At 40.0% G+C, this 17,505-nt stretch overlaps 2 protein-coding genes across 6 annotated transcripts in view; both read right to left on the reverse strand.

The window, feature by feature from the left end:
• Positions 1–320: 320 nt before the first annotated feature.
• Positions 321–4,331, reverse strand: faap24 (FA core complex associated protein 24). 2 transcript variants are annotated; one of them, XM_072385278.1, is made up of 4 exons: positions 4,135–4,331; positions 2,742–2,869; positions 2,475–2,630; positions 321–679 (listed from the first exon to the last, which is right to left on the reverse strand). In XM_072385278.1, the coding sequence occupies exons 1-4, from the start codon at positions 4,235–4,237 to the stop codon at positions 431–433; spliced, it is 636 nt and encodes a 211-aa protein (XP_072241379.1). In that variant the 5' UTR covers positions 4,238–4,331; the 3' UTR covers positions 321–430. The 2 variants fall into 2 exon arrangements, with proteins under 2 accessions (XP_072241379.1, XP_072241378.1); XM_072385277.1 differs by having other exon boundaries at positions 2,727–2,869; positions 4,135–4,330.
• A 1,251-nt stretch (positions 4,332–5,582) lies between these two features.
• ankrd27 (ankyrin repeat domain 27 (VPS9 domain)) overlaps positions 5,583–17,505 on the reverse strand; it is a 34,770-nt gene continuing 22,847 nt past the window's right edge. For 3 of the 4 annotated variants that reach the window (XM_072386509.1, XM_072386508.1, XM_072386510.1), the window contains 12 exons: positions 17,184–17,381; positions 16,091–16,129; positions 14,232–14,348; positions 12,987–13,031; positions 12,747–12,872; positions 12,467–12,661; positions 8,989–9,108; positions 8,729–8,902; positions 8,032–8,125; positions 7,773–7,851; positions 7,601–7,664; positions 5,583–6,614 (listed from right to left, as the gene is read on the reverse strand). In XM_072386509.1, the coding sequence (XP_072242610.1) occupies positions 5,967–6,614; positions 7,601–7,664; positions 7,773–7,851; positions 8,032–8,125; positions 8,729–8,902; positions 8,989–9,108; positions 12,467–12,661; positions 12,747–12,872; positions 12,987–13,031; positions 14,232–14,348; positions 16,091–16,129; positions 17,184–17,381 (1,899 nt within the window). In that variant the 3' untranslated portion in view covers positions 5,583–5,966. The remainder of the gene's footprint in view (positions 6,615–7,600; positions 7,665–7,772; positions 7,852–8,031; positions 8,126–8,728; positions 8,903–8,988; positions 9,109–12,466; positions 12,662–12,746; positions 12,873–12,986; positions 13,032–14,231; positions 14,349–16,090; positions 16,130–17,183; positions 17,382–17,505) is intronic. The other variant, XM_072386507.1, reaches the window with a different exon arrangement.

Here is a 17,505-nt window from a genome sequence, read left to right on the forward strand (position 1 = left end):
TTATGTATATTTACATAAAGTACATTCATGTACAACCTGTCCAGGGTGAACCCTGCCTGTCGCCCATTGACGGCTGGGATAAGCCCCCCTTCCACCCTACAGTTGGATTAAACGGGTATAGAAAATGGATGGACATCCATGTACTTAACATGGTATATGCTAAAAATTTGAGGGCATATTTTTCCATGTTCCATTATTAGACATGTCATCTCACATACATCACACTTATCCTTCCAAAAATAATGTAAATATATCTTTATTTTTTAGTTTCAGAATGTGTAAACTGCTGATTGAAACTGACATGACAAACAAATATAACATTTTAAAGATTGCACACACACACACACACACACAACATCACATTATATCAAAGTGTATCCATAGTGCTTTGGTGATGGTCCAATAATGACTGGTTACTAGACTGGGACCTTCAGCTTCCAGCAGAAGTGTACTTGTGGAAAAAGCTGTGAATCTGCTGAGCGCTGGCCTGGCCCACCATGGGCTCCAACTCGGCAGGAGCTGCGTTGCAGAGCTGCAGGATGGTGAAGTTCTGCAGCAACGTCAGAGCTTTGACCTTTCCAACCCCAGGGATCTGCTGGACCAGAGTCAGAACCAGTGGATCCAGCAGCCGGCAGGCACTCCTTCCCCTGAAAGGGTTCTCTCTGCCCTCCCCGTGAACCTGGAGGCAATGAGAGCAAGTGAAAGATCAGTATCCTTTTACTCAAAGCACCTGCAGCTTTACAAAGATTCAGCCAAATAAGACAGACCTTTATTTGTCCCACTAGGGGAAACACCAAATTGTTACAGCAGCAATAGTAAAGAATAGTACACAGAACTGGAAATAGGAATAGTAAAAAAATAAAAGAGCATAAAGAATAACAAAGGTGTTGAAAAATAACTAAAGCAAGAAATCCCTACTTTTCACCTATACTATAACTTATTTCTAACGATGCTGATACCAGTCAGGTATGGCGGTATTATTGTACTGCACCTATACATACAAATATATCCATATGCTACCGTGCACAGTCAACTTCGAAATACTGCAGTCCAGTTGATGTGGCCTGTCACTGGGAGCAGTGTTCATTGTAGAGTCTGACAGCTGCAGGAAGAAATGACCTCCGATACCTCTCCATCACACCTTCACAGATTGAAGAGGGTTTCCCAGGACAGAGCTGGCCTTTCTGCACCGACAGCCCAGCTTCTTCCTGCCAGCTGCTGTGATGCCGCTCCTCCAGCACTCTGTGTTCAGAGTTTAGTCCAGTTTATTGCTCAGATGAACACTCTGGTATTTGTAAGAAGTAACCATTTCAATGTCCCTTCCTTGGATGTTCACTGGTGTCAGTGTGGAGTTGGGGTGCCTTTGGAAGTCCACAACCAGCTCCTTGGTTTTTCCAGCATTGATCTGGAGGTAGTTCTGCTGACACCAGTCCACAAATTCCTGGATTACCAGTGGGGGATGGAGGTGTTAGAGGTGTGTTGAATGTTTCACAAGGAGAGGTAAATTAAGGGGTTTGGGCAGTGTAATGATTCAGAGGCGGGGCGATGCTGCAGGGGTGAGATGTCTGATCAAACCTACAAACTCAAATCATCTACCAATCGTTGATCCCCAGCTGGCAGGGATTTTGGCTCATTGTGGCCTGAGATGTTTTTCATGTTTTTTTCAAACTCTGCTGATCATGTCCCTTCCCTCCCCGATTGTCTTTCCTAACTCCATTGGAGCAGGAGCAGCTCATCCTTGTTTCCTGACTTCTTCTCCCTCGGAAAGACATTTATGTCAGGATTAATCCAAGGTTTGTTAATGGCGAAACACTGTATAGTCCTGGAGGGCGTTCTACACACAGAAGTTTATGTACCGTAGTCCCTGATACGGTCTGTGAGGCCGTCAACGTCCTCCCCAATGAGAGTACCAGACTACATCTTACACAGTTGTGTTGAAGCAGTCCTTCGAGGCCTCTTCGGTCCCTTCAGTCCACTTCTTCACTGTGCGGGACACAACCGGTTGCCTGATGACAAGGGGCTTGTATATAGGCAGGAGATGAAGCAGGCTGTGATAAGATCTTCCTACAGGAGGGAGGGTGATGAAATGTATGCCTCGTCTGTGTCTGCATATAACAAAAAGCTTTTCCATCAGTAGAAAGTCCAGTTCTCCGCACCTTTCAAATAACAGCAGAATTTGGCAGCACATGTGGAAAAAATAACACCCACAACATCATTTGTGCTTGAATGTGTCTGACTGGCTCGATGGCATTTAATTGGACATTTTTATTAGGTGGCAAGAAGGAACCAATCAAAAGCAGAGAGCATTAATACTGGACACAGAAAAATGTTAGTGGGGCACACCAACAAGAAAAATGCAGAATATTACAGCCTAAAATTCACAGAGCAAAGACGACCTGGTTGGGTCAGTCTCAACACATATATTATGTAGTTATTGGAGGTAATATGATAATGTTATAATGTTAAATACTTACAATCTGAGTGATGAGCTGTAAGGCCTCCGTTTGCCCACCAACTGGCAGCAGAGACAGACCCAAGTCAAATACCACAAACTTCTGCACAGCAGAGAAGTACTGCTCACTGAGTCTGGTCCTCTCCACCAACACCAGCTGCTGGAAACTGCTTCCAGCCTTAAAAACACAAGGACCCAGGTCGTACTGGTGACAACAGCACAGGGAAGCTTTTCACAGATGTAATTGGTCAGGTTTCTCACTCATTTATCATACATTACGGTAGCGAACCAGCTTTCTCTTGTAGCTGTTTCCTGCTATGACGTCGCACTCAGACACATACAGGATGCTGCTTTTGTTGGGAAGGTGAAAATCAGCCACACCAAGTTCACTTTCAAAGAGGATTTTCACATCTCCACCTACGGCAGAAGTTAGCTTGGTTATAAAGGCCGTAACCTTTGAGTGGAGATACACAAAAGAATATGCGTCATTTCAGTCTACTGACAGCCTGCATTTTTTTCAATTGTTGGAATTTTTAAAAAAAAGGTTTCTTTGAAAATCAAAGTAGGATTAAATATTTCAGAAATTAGAGGCCACATAAAGCAGAAACTTGACTAAACTGCAAAGACTATAGGTGCACAATGTGCTCATAAGTTTGTTGCTAGTCAGTAATATGCAATAAACAAAGAAAGAGGACTTAAATTTGGCCATATTAGGTGTTCATCTTTAACCAGGAAGCCGTTCAAAAATGTATGAAAATTCACTCAAAATGCCGAGAAACAATAATTTCACAAATTAAAAGTATTTTCAAACACTTTTGATCCTGGACTCCCCTGTTGCACAGAGGCGCCTGTTAGAGCCGTTCCTTCTGTGGTCTACCGCCACTCTGAAACTGACATAACCAGCAAATACCCATAATATCATGCCCACGGTGACAGTCACCGTGAAACGTTGTGCTGTTGTAACAAGGCATCTTCTTTACACGGGTTACCGTTTAGGCTCTGTGTGGTTATGGTTCATACTTGGTTGAGTTTAGAAAGTACAGATATTAACATAATCAATGGGAAGATTATTTATTACAGAGATCTTCTCCTTTGAAGGCCTTTTTATGACAGTGCTTTATTAAGGTGCTTTGTGTCTGACATTAATATGAATTCAGCCACGTTCAATACTGTAATATCCAATGGGAAAAGATGCAACCCAAAGAGTTTTCCTTTTAACAAAAGCTAAGAGCTGTTTCTGTACTCAAGTTATTCAGTAAAGATTACTATTATGCCTTCAAAATAGCATGAATGCAGTGTTTATTCAGCTAAAAAGTGGTTATGGCTTCAAGCTCGAGACTGAACATGTATTCTGTTTTACAATGGCTCAAGTTCATTTCAGAGCCTTATTTTTAGGATTCTATAATCAACACTTTGCAAACATTCAAAAATAAACACATCTGCAAACTGACGACGGCTGCGTGTAAAATATACATTCTCTAAAATTAGTTTATGAACAACATCATGTAAGATTACTCCCTCATTTGTCTTGAATGGATTAAAAATGGCTTAATTAATAAAAATAATAATGTAGTGGGTTTGATTTTGAGAAGAGCAACTGAAACAGTAAAGTGACCAGTATCAGTATTTGGCAGACCATCACTTATTGAATATTGAACTACGACTATAAAACTATTCATTACCTTTTAGGCTTTGAATAAGAGAAGAATTCCTCCATTTCTCGTTGCAAATTACATGACCGTAAGGAGGAACAGAATTGACTAAATCAGGCGTTTTGGTCTCCATGTCGCTAAACACCAAATAGCCTCCTCCAACTAATGTGAAACCAACTGAATGATTACAGGATAATGTATGTCAAAAGTTAGCAAACTATAGTCAAAACTGTTGACTTTCCTTGCTTAGCTTTACAAAGGATAGATTTTGCCTCCAGAACGTCAAAATCTTTTTCTCGTCTGCCGTTGATCAGATGCACAGGCCTCCACGTCGCCCCCTACTGGACGGGCGGAGACTCGATCTCACCCCCCCCCCCCCCCCCCCCATGAAGTTATAGAAGATTGTGTGGGAATATCATGCTCATAAAAGGGGGATCTGCCAATAAAATGTGATACTATTTCTGCTTTTTGGTGCAGGAGGAATGCTTTGATCTAGTTAACCCTAAAGGTTAGTGTTTCAAAATCCAGAGCTTTGACAGAAACTCTTTGCAATACTTCTTAATGACCTCTAGATTTTTTAAAATTGGGTTTAATTTTTCCATATAAAGGGGTAGATAATAAAGAGAATTTGCTCTTTTAATATTGGTCGGTAGATATATAAAAGGAGTTACATAGATAAATTAATTTGGAGATAGCTTCATCTTAATGTGAAAGATCTCTGCAGAGCCACTGACAGTCACCTGTTTGCATCTTCTATACGGTTAAAAATGTTAATGTTCTCTCGTTTAACAGGATATTTTATATTGTTATTTCCATGTTTTTTTACTGAAGCAATAGTAGATTCTGTATAGGGACTAGGTCACATCTATTAATGTTGAGGGACAGTTCAGATACACTTAACACACTTAAAAATAAATAAAAAAATAAGAAGCAATTTTTAAAACTTATATCAAACTAAAAACTAAAGAAGAGTTATCATCAAATATAATATGATGTTGCACTCTAAGCTACCATCTGTTTATACAATATTAAATTTAACTGAAGTCAGTTTATGTCCCTTTTCTTATGAAGGCTAGAAAAAAAGTGCTTTAAAACTCTGAAGAGGAGATAACAGTCTCTTCATACACATATTTGTAAGTAAACACATTTGCTGTGTGCAGACAGCATTATGACTCAATCTAATTTATTTGGGCAAGGTTTTGTGGTATTTTCAGCATATTGTTTGATTACCAGCTCTCTTCATTGAGACTAAATTTTCTGTTTGCTGAAAAAACTATTTGATTAGGAAATGGTGATAATTTTGAGCTAATCCATGCAGCTTTTGAGATACTTTATCTATTAAGAATATCTACTGGGCTTTGGTACATATTACATCTTCAAACATACTGATCTACCACTCGTAGTGGGCATCCTGAATTGCATTTCATGTCTCATGGTATTGACCTCAACAAAAGTCTATGAATAAACTGGACACAGACTTAATAAACAAGTTATAAGTTTATTCTTTATGCTTAGAGCGCCACAGAAAATTTCTTAACCTGCATTCTATTAGAATAGAGGCAGCAGCCCAGGAAAGTTATCTAAAAACTGGGACGAACAAAACCACAAACTCTGCTGGGAAAGCAGGGAAAATGTGTTGTAAGTTGGCTGAATCTACCTCTGAACTTTAATTCTCTATTGTATGAATTACCTCAGATTGTTAGAGTTGGTCACATTTAATCTCAAATAATGTGCTTTTTAAAAAAATTTTTTTTTTGGTCATTCTAAAGTGAAAAAATTATATATAAAAAAAAAAAAGCCTTTCTTCCCATTTGACAGGTTTCTAAAAGTTGGTCAAGAAAACTCTTCCCAACATCTCTGTTTCAGTCACAGCCGTCCCTGCTTCCACTCTGCTCTTGTGTCTTGGGAGGATGCATGTCAGCAGGACAGACTGGACTTATATCATCTTCCCCACCCTCTAACTGCGATGCCTCAGTCTCAACATGAAAGTGAGTCTGGCTTTGAGATGACTCCTTAAAATCTGTATTTACAGGCAAGGCACTCTGGCAGTGGGCGTCAGATGGCTTCTCAGGGTGATGTGGATCGGGATTGCTCGGGACTCTGTGATGGGAGTCAGCGGAGCAGTCAGCTTGTGAAGACACATTTGAGGGCAAGGAATACAAGGTCTCATTTCCTGTGCTGCAGTTTGACACAACTGTGGAACATGGTACGTTGGTGTCAGGCTGTGTACTGTCTGCATCCCTGCAGGTCTGAACACTTGCTGGCTGAGCACCTTCAGTTTCTTTGGGAGTGTGTACGCAATCTGTCAGATCACTTTCGAAAAAATGTTCTTTGGAGGTGTTTGGAGTGTGGGTAAGCTCAGGTTCCTCTGGTGTGAGCACTCCAGAGTCCAGGGTGTGACAGCGTCCAAAGGGCCGCTCTTTCAGGCATGATTGAGCACGAGGGCTTCCTAAAGGGCTGCTGACCTCCAATGTTTCCCCCCTCCTCAGTCTCCTCCTGTCTGGATTCACCTGCAAAGAGAAATCAACATCAAGTCAGAAGACTGAACTCAAATTGGCTTAAGGTTGTCATGTACTAACCCCCCCCCCCCACATCTGAGATCCTGTCATCTCCAGGGACCTCCAGGGTCCACTCTCTGTCACACACTGCACTGCACCAGCCACTTTATGCCCTCCTGCCCCCTGCACACACACACACACACACCTCACCTCACCTGTAATGTGCCTTATGTTATTACTGTATATTTATCGTTGTTTAACGCTCTCTTTTTAAGTTTTCCTTTGCATTTCACTTTTTTTTAAAAACAGTTGAGATGTAAGTATTTGTTTCTACTGTGTGTATTATCTTTTTCTATTATTTTTCTACTGTTTCTGCATGTTGCACCGTGGATCTGAGGATCGAAATTTCAATTTAGCTGTATGTTATGCATATAGCAAATTGACAATAAAACTGACTCGATACTTATACATATGACACATATGTCATTGTTGTTGGTTCTAGTGATTGCATAGATCATGTGATTCTGAGCTTCTTTTTAGAACTTAATAGTTCCTTTTGGGCTTGTTTTCATAGATTTCTCTGCTTATTTCTGAATATACTGCTTGATGTCAGTAGCTGTTACACACTATTTCTTAAAATCAGATGGGTTCTGTGGTCCTATTACATTTGTTTGCTATGAAATTCTGAGTGGGCGCTGAAAGCCTGTAAAACATGAAAGTTAGCTAATGCTTCAGCATAAAGTAATAGATTTTAACTGTCTTTATCCACCAAAAGAATACCTTAGACTTTGAATTTAACTTGGATTAAAAAAACTGGCACAGCTGTGAATCTGACACAATTTATCAACTGGATATTGAATTAACCAAATTTGACTAAATAATGTACCAGCACTTTATCTATTTAATCTTACAAGTTTAAATAAAAGTTTAACAAATTAATTCATACATAAATGGATGAATAAGTGAATGAGTAACGTATCAGAGTGGGAAAAGTGTACCTGGTTGAGAACCGGTGAACTCCTGGGCGGTGAACTAGTCAAACCTTTTCTCATCTGCTGCATCCTACAACAAAGCACATGCAAACACACCAATCATCTAAATGACCTTTCCTTTTGGTTTTGGCGAATGTGAATGCTGAATATGAGATGGTGGAGCTTTGTCACAGCCAACCTGCTGATGGATTGGGCCAGCTTCTGTCTCCTGCCGCTGGAGTTATCCTGCAGCCTCAGGCGCTGAACGAATGAATGAGCTGCAACAAGCACAAAAAGTATTTAATCGTGATGAGCCTCAACATTTTTCTGTTACATCAGAATAGATAACAGATTTGTTCCAAAGACTGAGAAACAAGGTTCAAGACAACATTTACAGATGATTTGTGCCTTTTCTTTAAAAAAAACAACAACAAAGTAATTGGTCCTATTTTTGATACCCAGGGCTCCTTTGGGCACAGAGAGAAGTTTGATTGGTTCAGCATCAGGGGAAAGTCCAGATGCTTTCTGCAGAGCTCTCAGGATTTCAGTGTTCTGCAGAAGAAAGCATGAAAAAGTTATTGTTGCTGGTAATATTCTCACTTTGGGTGATTTCTTGTATGCAGCCCTGCAGCTCAAGTAATCTTTAACTTTCAAGTACTTTAACAGTGCTCAAAAAGATCAGGGCTGAAAATCTTTGGCATACATATCCCTAGAAGAAAAACTGACATGTAAACATTTCGACAAGCATGTATGTGTGATATCTGGACCCATAAAATGTATAACAGAGTACTAATTTAAAACTGGTGTATCATTTACGCATCCCTCACAGTTCCATTTTAGGCCTTTGACCCAGATTTAACAAAAGAAATTGCTATACAGAAAAAAGGAGAATCCACAGATCCAAAGTGTGACAAGTGTGACAAGCTCCACGATCTCGGAGCAAAACTACCTGAAACTCTCTGGGGAGTTTGATATGTTTATTCTTTTTACTGCAACTTGCATGAAGTTAACAAATAAAGTATTGACACCATTATTTTTTACATATTTCTTTTTAATCTTATTCCCCAAAACCTTTGTAGCATGTATATGATGCACAATATACACACTGACCAAAAGAGCTGGCCATCTGTCTATGCAGTATTTGTATGGAAGCACCTTTCCACCAAGTTCATATGCGCAGTCCAGCGGTGTCCTCTGCCTCTTGTTCCTGAGGCCAGGCGAGGCCCCGCCCCTGAGCAGCAGCTCCACCAGCGCCTGGTGTCCACCTCGCACCGCCTCATGGAGAGCAGTATTCCCCTGAAGGTTTGCTATGTTCACCAATGCATTACTCTGCAGACACTCATTTTTTTCAAGGAAATCAGTTCATCTCATATTGTAAAAGGGTACTATCTGACTGCAAGTGTGTGTGTGTTTACCTGTAACAGTGTACTGGCCATTTCCAGGTTTCCACAGAGACATGCATGGATCAGAGGTGTGTTTCCATAGTTATCCCTCTTATTTAGTTTGCTATTGCACTCCAACAGAAACCTCACAACCTAAACATCAAATACACAAACAATATGTTAGAATAATAATGATGAAAAATAACATATTATCATATTCTACACTACTATATGATACACACTACAGTACCATTTAAATAAATTTGGTCACATGATCCGGCATATCTAAAAGTGTATTTAATAGGAAAAAAGAACCGTCAATGCTCTTAAAGGTATCAGTGAACAAACCCATTACAAATGATAACAATAACACATGAACAGGTCTGGTACACATCTGGTGAACATAGGTTTGTTGGAAATCACCACCTGCCATTCTGTCTGGTTGCTACGTTACACATCCCACATTTGGTGGGTTAGGGTTACCCTGCTGACTCTCTTAATGTGATGTAAAATGCTTTGTTATGAGCAACAGCAGTGACCTTTGGTTTGTAATGTGTCAATACAATCTGAAGGCTGTGGTAAAGAGCAGCATCAGTATTAGAAAAAAGTTATACCATGAGAAAAGCTGCAAGAATAAAGGTTTATGTGATGGGGGGAGGTTTCCTCCAACCTCTTGGTTCTCATGACACTGTGTAGCTAGTGAAATTGTTTTTCACTGTCTGAACTCAATGTCTCACAACATTGAATGGCCAGTAAACATAAATAATATAAATAGCAATGGTATAATTTTGTGAAGGCAGACAACTCTGAGTCAGCTTCCTGATAGGTTGTGCGGACTTGTCTCTTTCTTGCGAGAAATAAAATTTGTATTAATTGTCACCAGCAACTCTGAGCCAGAATTTTTCTGACAATCAGTCATGGAGTAACAGGAGCTGCATTTTATTGAGTTCATGAATTGTATGAATATGTCTCTCAGAAAGCAGATATCAGCTGTGAAGTTGTCATCCAGCATGGCATTCAAGTGTATTTTTTGCTTCATGTTGCAGAGGAAAGTTGTGATCTCCTTTCTGATATCACAGAAACACCCCAGAGCTTTGCCTTTGGACAGTCATCTGATATCATTGTGCAAAAGCAGGTTGTGATGCTCCAATGTAGTTTTGCACACAACATAGTCTGATGCACAATGCAGTGCAGGGATATCATCTGAGGAGCTGACCAACGTGCTGAAGTATTTGCCATTAAAAAACAGCCATAGATGAAAACTGTGCAGTATCACTTTTGTCTGTGGACTCATCTACTGCTATAGACACGACATCAGCTTTCTTCAGGTCTTCCAACTGTATTTAAAACACATCTGGAGCAAGAATTTACACCCTACATAAGTTTGAAGTGTCCAACAGGGCTATGTTTTTAACAGCAGATGTCACACTCAAGTTTCAATTTTGAGTTGGTTTCAATTTTGTCCAAGTCAAGTTTGAGTCAAGTTTGGTTTCAATTTATCACATCATTCACGATGGCCTGCATACAGTCTTTTTGGAGTTTCAGAGTCGGAATCATGGAGTGATGCAGTTGCAGCTCTCTCTTGGGATGTGCATGTCCGTACCACAGTAGTACAGCTCTGGCTGTAAGATGCACTCCAGGTTTGCAGATGTTAATTAAACACATCAATTTAGGCAAGGCAAGGCAAGGCAAGGAAAGTTTATTTGTGGAGCACAATTTGTACACAAAGCAATTCAAAGTGCTTTACAGCTACATAAAATCACAAGAAGGCAAATAAAATCATTCCAAAAACAAAAATATGTTAATTAATTAAATTAAAAGCAACGAGTGCAGATAAAATACTTTCAGTTGTCATATGCACAGCTAAATAGAACTGTTTTCAGCCTGGATTTAAACACTGTCAGAGTTGAAGCCTGTCTCACATCTTCTGGAAGACTGTTCCAGATTTTAGGAGCATAAAACTGAAACGCAGCCTCACCTTGTTTAGTCCCGACTCTGGGCACCAGCAGGAGACCCCTCCTTGAGGTTCTCAGAGTCTCAGTTAGTTCGTATGGTTCTAACATGTCAGAGATGTACTTTGGCACTAGACCATGAAGAGACTTGTACATAAGCAGAGGTGTTTTAAAGTCTATTCTCTGAGCGACAAGAAGGTGCAGAGACCTGAGTACTGGACTAATATTGTCATATTTCCTGGTTCTAGTCAGGTTTCGAGCAGAGCAAGAGGAAAGGAGGAGACATCAGACACTATTCTGGTGCCAAAAAAGAGCATTAGGACCTAATAATGCAGCCTTCTCTGTGGTTGTTATGTATGCTTAATACTGAGCATTATAGCATGAATAATGGTGAATTTTATTGTCACTCCTGAATTAGTTGAAAATATAAACATCACTGAGTCTATAGATTATTGGGTCAGGTACAGGTCCACATTAGCATGTATGCTAAGACATTTGCCTCTCTTTTTTACATGTTAATAGTGTTTGTTTCTGGTTCAGCATCGTGTAGATCTGCATTTGAGCAGTGTGTGTGTGTGTCTGATTTGCTGGTAGTTTGGGTCTACAATACTTTGTACATTATGTGCCCAATGAACTGTAAAATTATGTAATATTTGGTTTATCATCATCTACAGACTGCAGACATTTAGTTGAACAAGCAATATTGTGAGGATTGTAAGACTTCTGTTAACTGAAGCACGTGCATACGCTGCACTGGGTTTACACCCTGGAGAAAATGTTGACCAACTGTCAATTGTCATTGTATAATTGTCACTGTATAATTCGTAAACTGGGATATGGCAAAGAGAAGAGGTCCCGGTACTGAACCTTGGGGGACCCCTGTGGATGGGTGGTGTGCTGCAGAAGTGTGACCAAGCCAGGATACGTTCAATCATACTTTTATGTTTTTCCAAGAACTTAAGGCCACATGTAGAATATCCTCAAAACATTCTTTAAATATCTTCAGTTGAGAAGTTTCATGCTGGCCAGGCAGTGTAATGGTTTGAATCTCCCCCTGCTGCCTACCCTTGAAGGCTTTACAATGACATTTTTAGACTCCAAGGGGCAGGTGTCCTTTTTATACAATTTGCTTGTAAGTAATTCAAAGTGTCATCACAATACATATTACACTCATGGAAGATTGGTCCAGATAATGGTCATTGATAAATAAGTACCTCTCAAACCAAAGTTATTGTTTACTGAATATTTACCTGGGTGACTTTGTGACCTCCAAAAAATGAAAAATCCTTGCACAATATTTGTTTTTTGGAAGCTAAAAGATTTAAATGTTCTGTTTTTGTTCATGGAGAAAAGACAAACCTTGTGCCACTTCACAATGGTTGAGAGGAATGTCTTTTTAATTTGGATTAGAAAAGATAAGCTGCACCTTGAAAAATAAGCTTGACAAGTTTGGGAAACTCTGGAAGGTTTTCTGTAATGTAAATGGCTCTGTGGCTGAGTGAAATTTTTCCAAACTGTTCCTGACAAACAGTGACCTTTCATACTGATTTTGCTCTTACCTGAACATGACTGTTCTGGCTGGCCAGGTGAAGCGCCGTGGCGTTCTGGTTGGTGCGAGCATTGACATTGGAACCGTGGCGTATCAGAAGGGCAGCCAGCGCCGAGTGGCCATGGAGCGCCGCAACATGTAGTGGAGTGAATCCATCACTATTACAGCTATTAACGCCGAGAGCTCCGGCGTGCTGCACGGACAGCTGCAACGCATCAGAGACAATATTTAACACAGTCTTTGACTGCGAATGTTTCAATTAAAAAGTTCACTCAAAAAGGATGTCAGACCTTCTGACTGGGAGCACAGTTTGGACACTGACAGAGCGGGTGGCAAAGCAGAGGCTCGGACTGTAGTTCTCCCCCATCCTCCCCATCCTCCTCTTCCTCATCCATCCACTCCAACAGATAGCGCACCTGAGACAGAGACACACTTACTCCTGAGCTTACTTCCCCAAAACAAGGTGAAGAGATGGAGATGATGGATCTCATGATGGCAATATTGGAGATAACGCTCGTCATTCAACTCACCATCTCAACATCCCCATCGGCTACAGCTCTCAGCAGCTTCTCCACCTTTCAAACACAGACAGGGTCAGACAAAATATATAGCAACAGCTTATTGCTTCCACAGCGTTGTGGTCACCAGTGGCACACCGATTCTAAAAACACTGAATAAAATGGAAATAAAAACATAATGAAATGATTTGTGAATCTTATAAACCAATATTCAGCCCTGTAGAATCACCACCTTAATGTGGTAGAGGGCTTTGAGCAGTCCTATGATCCAAAGAGTTGCTTCCAAGACCAATTCAAAAACCTTAAAGACCGTGTAAAGTGAATTCAGTCATTTTCTTCTTCTTCTTCATTAAATAGGTCATAAATGTATTTCTCAACAATGTGTAAAAAACATTTCAACCATTTAGATTGGAATTGTGGAGCTAGGCTTCACAAACCGTGTTTCAACATTTCTGTGTCAGGATTTAATGGGCGGGTCTGAAATCACTGTGGATCACTTGCTGCTGTAGCAGCATGAATACATTCAGCGCATTAGCCTCGGTGGTTTTCCCGCTTGGTCTCGAGTCTCGGATAGCATAGCACGGTAGTTTGCAGCTAGCTGGCTAACAACTGTAACTTACTTGTCATGTCTCCTCCTTGTTTGTGCATCTTCCCTGGATGCCACAGTGTCCAGGGTAGTGGCTCCATTACTTTATTCAAATTTCCAACTGACAACAGCATCAAGAAACGGTGGATCGATTTTGTTAGGAGCTACTGTGGAAAATTAATAATCACCACCACCACCCGTCTCTGCAATGTCCACTTTACCCCTGATAGTCTGGATTGCTGAACAGTCCGTTTAGGCTGGTCAGGGGGGCCATACCGACCGTCCACCTGTTTCTTTTAGATGTGTCGCTGCCATCAAATTCAAGGTGAGCTAATATTTCTGATTAATTCAATTATTTTTTGTGATTTGAAAATCATTGCATTGTGTGCATTTATTTAAATTTTACACAGCGTCCCAACCTTTTTGGAAGTGGAATTGTAGAAGAAACTGCTACTCCTTTTCTGTAAGAAGCACAGCAGAACAATTTGCCACTTCATTGGGGCTGTTGATGTAACTAGTGTTTCCAGACATTAGTACTGCTGATGATTGCTATTGCTGATGTTCCTGTTGTTACTGTATTCAATATTAGTTGTCATTTAGTTGAGTCTGATGTGAGGGCAGCTCAGTTCAGTGTTTCTCGGTTTTCAGAGCTGTGTTTTGCAATTGTTCACCTCTCTGTGCCGAACTCTCTCTGCCTCTGGTTTGGGCTCGGAGCCCAGAGAGGATGTGCTGGAGATGGATGAGCGACGGCTGCTGCAGTCTGAGGCCAGAGGGGAGCAGGTGGGAGACTGTGGAGAAGGAGGAAGGGAAGAGAAGAGAAGAGAAAAAATGATTAACAGTACATGTTATAATCAGGCTATGTGGCTAATCCCCTCCGCCAGACCGCAAATGAACAGATTTTCCACATGCAAATACATTTTTTGGCCTTTAGTGCTTGATAACAACGATGATGTCTTCTATATTGAGGAATGATGATTGGAAGTTATTTTGATAGAAAACAAAATTCCAAGTGTTTGAGAAATTGTCTTGTGCCTCGTTTCTGCTCAAATATATTGATTTACTGAACATGATGCGCTGCTGTATCTATTCTTGACACTTTATACTGGAGTATCTCATAATGGTCATTGATTGCAACCATAAATGGGAGAAATATTAAGCCCCTATATGTAAAAGATTCATGTACAAGCAGCTAAAAAGTGCAGTGAAGTCCTGCTACTATAATTTGATCTCATATTGGGACATCCAAAGCTCAAATTGTTAAACTTGCCAGCTCTAACACAACTCTTAAAGTATTCTTTCACAACAGAATTTTGGCTAACCTGTCATAACTAAATTAAAACTTGGATAAAATCAATCACAGAGCAGAAAAATCCATACAAGGGTGCAATTTACACAACTGAAACAGGGACAGAATTTGTCAGAGTAGTTCTCCAGGCTACCTGAAGAACGTTCCAAAGCTCTTTTTTACATGTTGACTGCCTTTTGTTACATTCCCTGTCAAAACAATCCCACAGTGCTTCAGTAATGGTCAAGTTCCATAAGACCTGTTGCCACTGATTTTCAGTCCACTTCTTGTGTAGTTTGGCATATATCAGCCTTTTCTCCCTTTTTTCAGACTTTTTCAGCCTGTTACCCATCCTCAAGAACGGCCACACTTCCATGAAGACCATTTCTGATGAGGCTTGGGCCAACAGTAAATGGATCAACTAAAAGGTCCAGATGCATCGCTCAGGTCCTGTGTCAGGCCTTTGCTGGATTTAAAAAAAAAAAAATCATTTTCATCTACTGCTGGTAGTTTAATTGCCTGCAACTTCTTATTTAGTTGGAAACATCTTTAAAGGACACTGCAGAGATGGGCTTAGTTTCTGGTGAGTAATTCTTTGGGAATCACCTTGTTTGTGCAAAATCACCATCTTACACCTGCTAGACTGTGTCGTCTTTTTGTAGATACAACTAAATAAAGGTGAACAAATTTTGTGTATTTGTGACAGGCTACAACCTAAAAAAGGTTCTTTGCCAAGTTGTCAGTTATTTATAGGCACAACATTGTTATCCAACGAGTTAGCTCCTTCTTTTATACTTCAGTGATGCAAAGGTCAATGTCAAGTGGCTTCAGAAAAAAAACAACACCCACATTCCTCTTAAAATGGTCAGGTGCAAGGACCAGACTGAAAATGAGTGAAAAAGCAGCCAACGTCCAAAGGAGAACTTTGAAAGACCTTCACAAAGGTGGAGAATTATTGCTCAAGACCACTTTAAAAGATTATAATAAAGTGTGGCTGCTTGGAAACTAAAACTGAGGGGTGGTTGAACACTTTTGTGCACTAATGTCTGTAATATACAGTTGGTCATTTGCATGACAGGATTTTCAGTGTTACCATAAATTAAAAGTAAAAATTTGCAATGAAACATTTTTGCTGGCTTTTGATAGCTTGTTTTACTGAGAAGAAATGAGATAATCTTAGGGTCACATATTTTCAGTATTTGTCAGGTTTTAGCTGATCAAGAAATGGAAACAGATGAAACTCACATCAATCCCATTCTGAGATGTCTGCAACAACATGAGTATCTTTAGGGGAAGAAAAAAACATGTTACTTTCACAGAGGACAGCACTTCATAAAATCATTTGATGTGAGAACAAGTAAATAAATTGCTTTAATTTCGGTATTATTTTAATGATCTGCCTTGTTCATTCAGTACCAGAGATCTGCAGATTCTCTAACAGGTCTTTTGCGTTGTTGTAAGAAATGTTTTGACCTCAGCACAAAATCGGAAAACACAAAGTCCATTATCCGATTTTTCATTTTGTTTTTTTTGTCTTATTTTGTAAATAGAATGAACGAATGGCAACTACACCTTATGCCTTATTGTGCCTTGTGCCTTATTTAAACCATCCATTTACATTCGTACAGCTCACAAATGGATCTTATATCAACATTTTTAGGATCTGGAAAAGTAAATGTAGGATTGTTTGTTACAATCAAAGGGCAATGAGCTTTAATTGAAATTAATTTAAGTCTAGTTAATATACATCATCTGTTAATGTTGATACTTTTCTCTCTTTGATGCAGACATTAATGGTAAATATTACATTTTGATAATTGTAAAACTGTCTGACAGTTAATTACATACTGATACGAGGTGGTACATATCAGACGATTGGCTTCAGGTGTTATTACTCCACTTAAGTGGATTATTCTATGTACATTTGCATATTTGTAAAGCTGTACCACCGATCTAAAAAGGCCACCTCCAACAAAAGACGGGGTGATGGCTCTCTCCACACCCTAAAACAACTGCTACAGTATAAACAGTGCTGTACAGACATGGTTGGAAATGCGAGCGGTTGTAATGTGTCACTGGGCTGTTTTAACAGAGGCATGTCAAAAATATTTTATCACGACCTCAGAAAAGTGTATCAATTTGTGAAAAAGAGGATCAAATGATTCCTTTAAATCTTATTAAAACCTGAGCCACTGTTTTGCTGCTTTTTCTTAAGCGTTGAACATGTATGAAGTCATTGTGCCAAGTGAAAACCTATGTCTGGCTTCCTTTTTACACTCAACTATGAACATCAGAGACCTTGAGAACATTTCATTTTGTTGGCCAACTTGTTGCTGACCTTAGAGTTGAGGGCACACTGCAGTGGTGACTCTTTGTTCTTGTTGAGGATGTGGGTGCTTGCTCCGTTCTCCAACAACACCTGAATGATTCCCTCGTATCCCCAGCGTGTCGCCATGTGCAGTGCTGTGTCACCTTTATCATTCTGCAGGTCCAGACGGCATGTTTGTGCATCATAATACACCAAGGCCTTCACACACTGTGGCGAACAACACAGAGAACAATAAAAGATCTAAAAGCAAATAAAACTTAAATATAATACGATAGAAAGATGGATAGATAAATACTTTATTGAGCCCGAAGGAATAATACACGTAAAAGTA

Source organism: Leuresthes tenuis, unplaced genomic scaffold (assembly GCF_036924035.1).
Source record: "Leuresthes tenuis unplaced genomic scaffold, fLeuTen1.0.hap1 SCAF_5, whole genome shotgun sequence".
Classification (NCBI taxonomy): domain Eukaryota; kingdom Metazoa; phylum Chordata; class Actinopteri; order Atheriniformes; family Atherinopsidae; genus Leuresthes; species Leuresthes tenuis.

What these genes read in the sequence shown, in the direction of transcription:
- faap24 (XM_072385277.1), bottom strand. Translation starts at nt 4,237, where the DNA reads ATGGAGACCAAAACGCCTGATTTAGTCAATTCTGTTCCTCCTTACGGT. An exon ending in AGCTGGTTCGCTACCGTAAT is followed by an intron (nt 2,631 to 2,726) that starts GTATGATAAATG and finishes TGTGTTTTTAAG; the next exon opens with GCTGGAAGCAGTTTCCAGCA. An exon ending in TACAGCTCATCACTCAGATT is followed by an intron (nt 680 to 2,474) that starts GTAAGTATTTAA and finishes CATTGCCTCCAG; the next exon opens with GTTCACGGGGAGGGCAGAGA.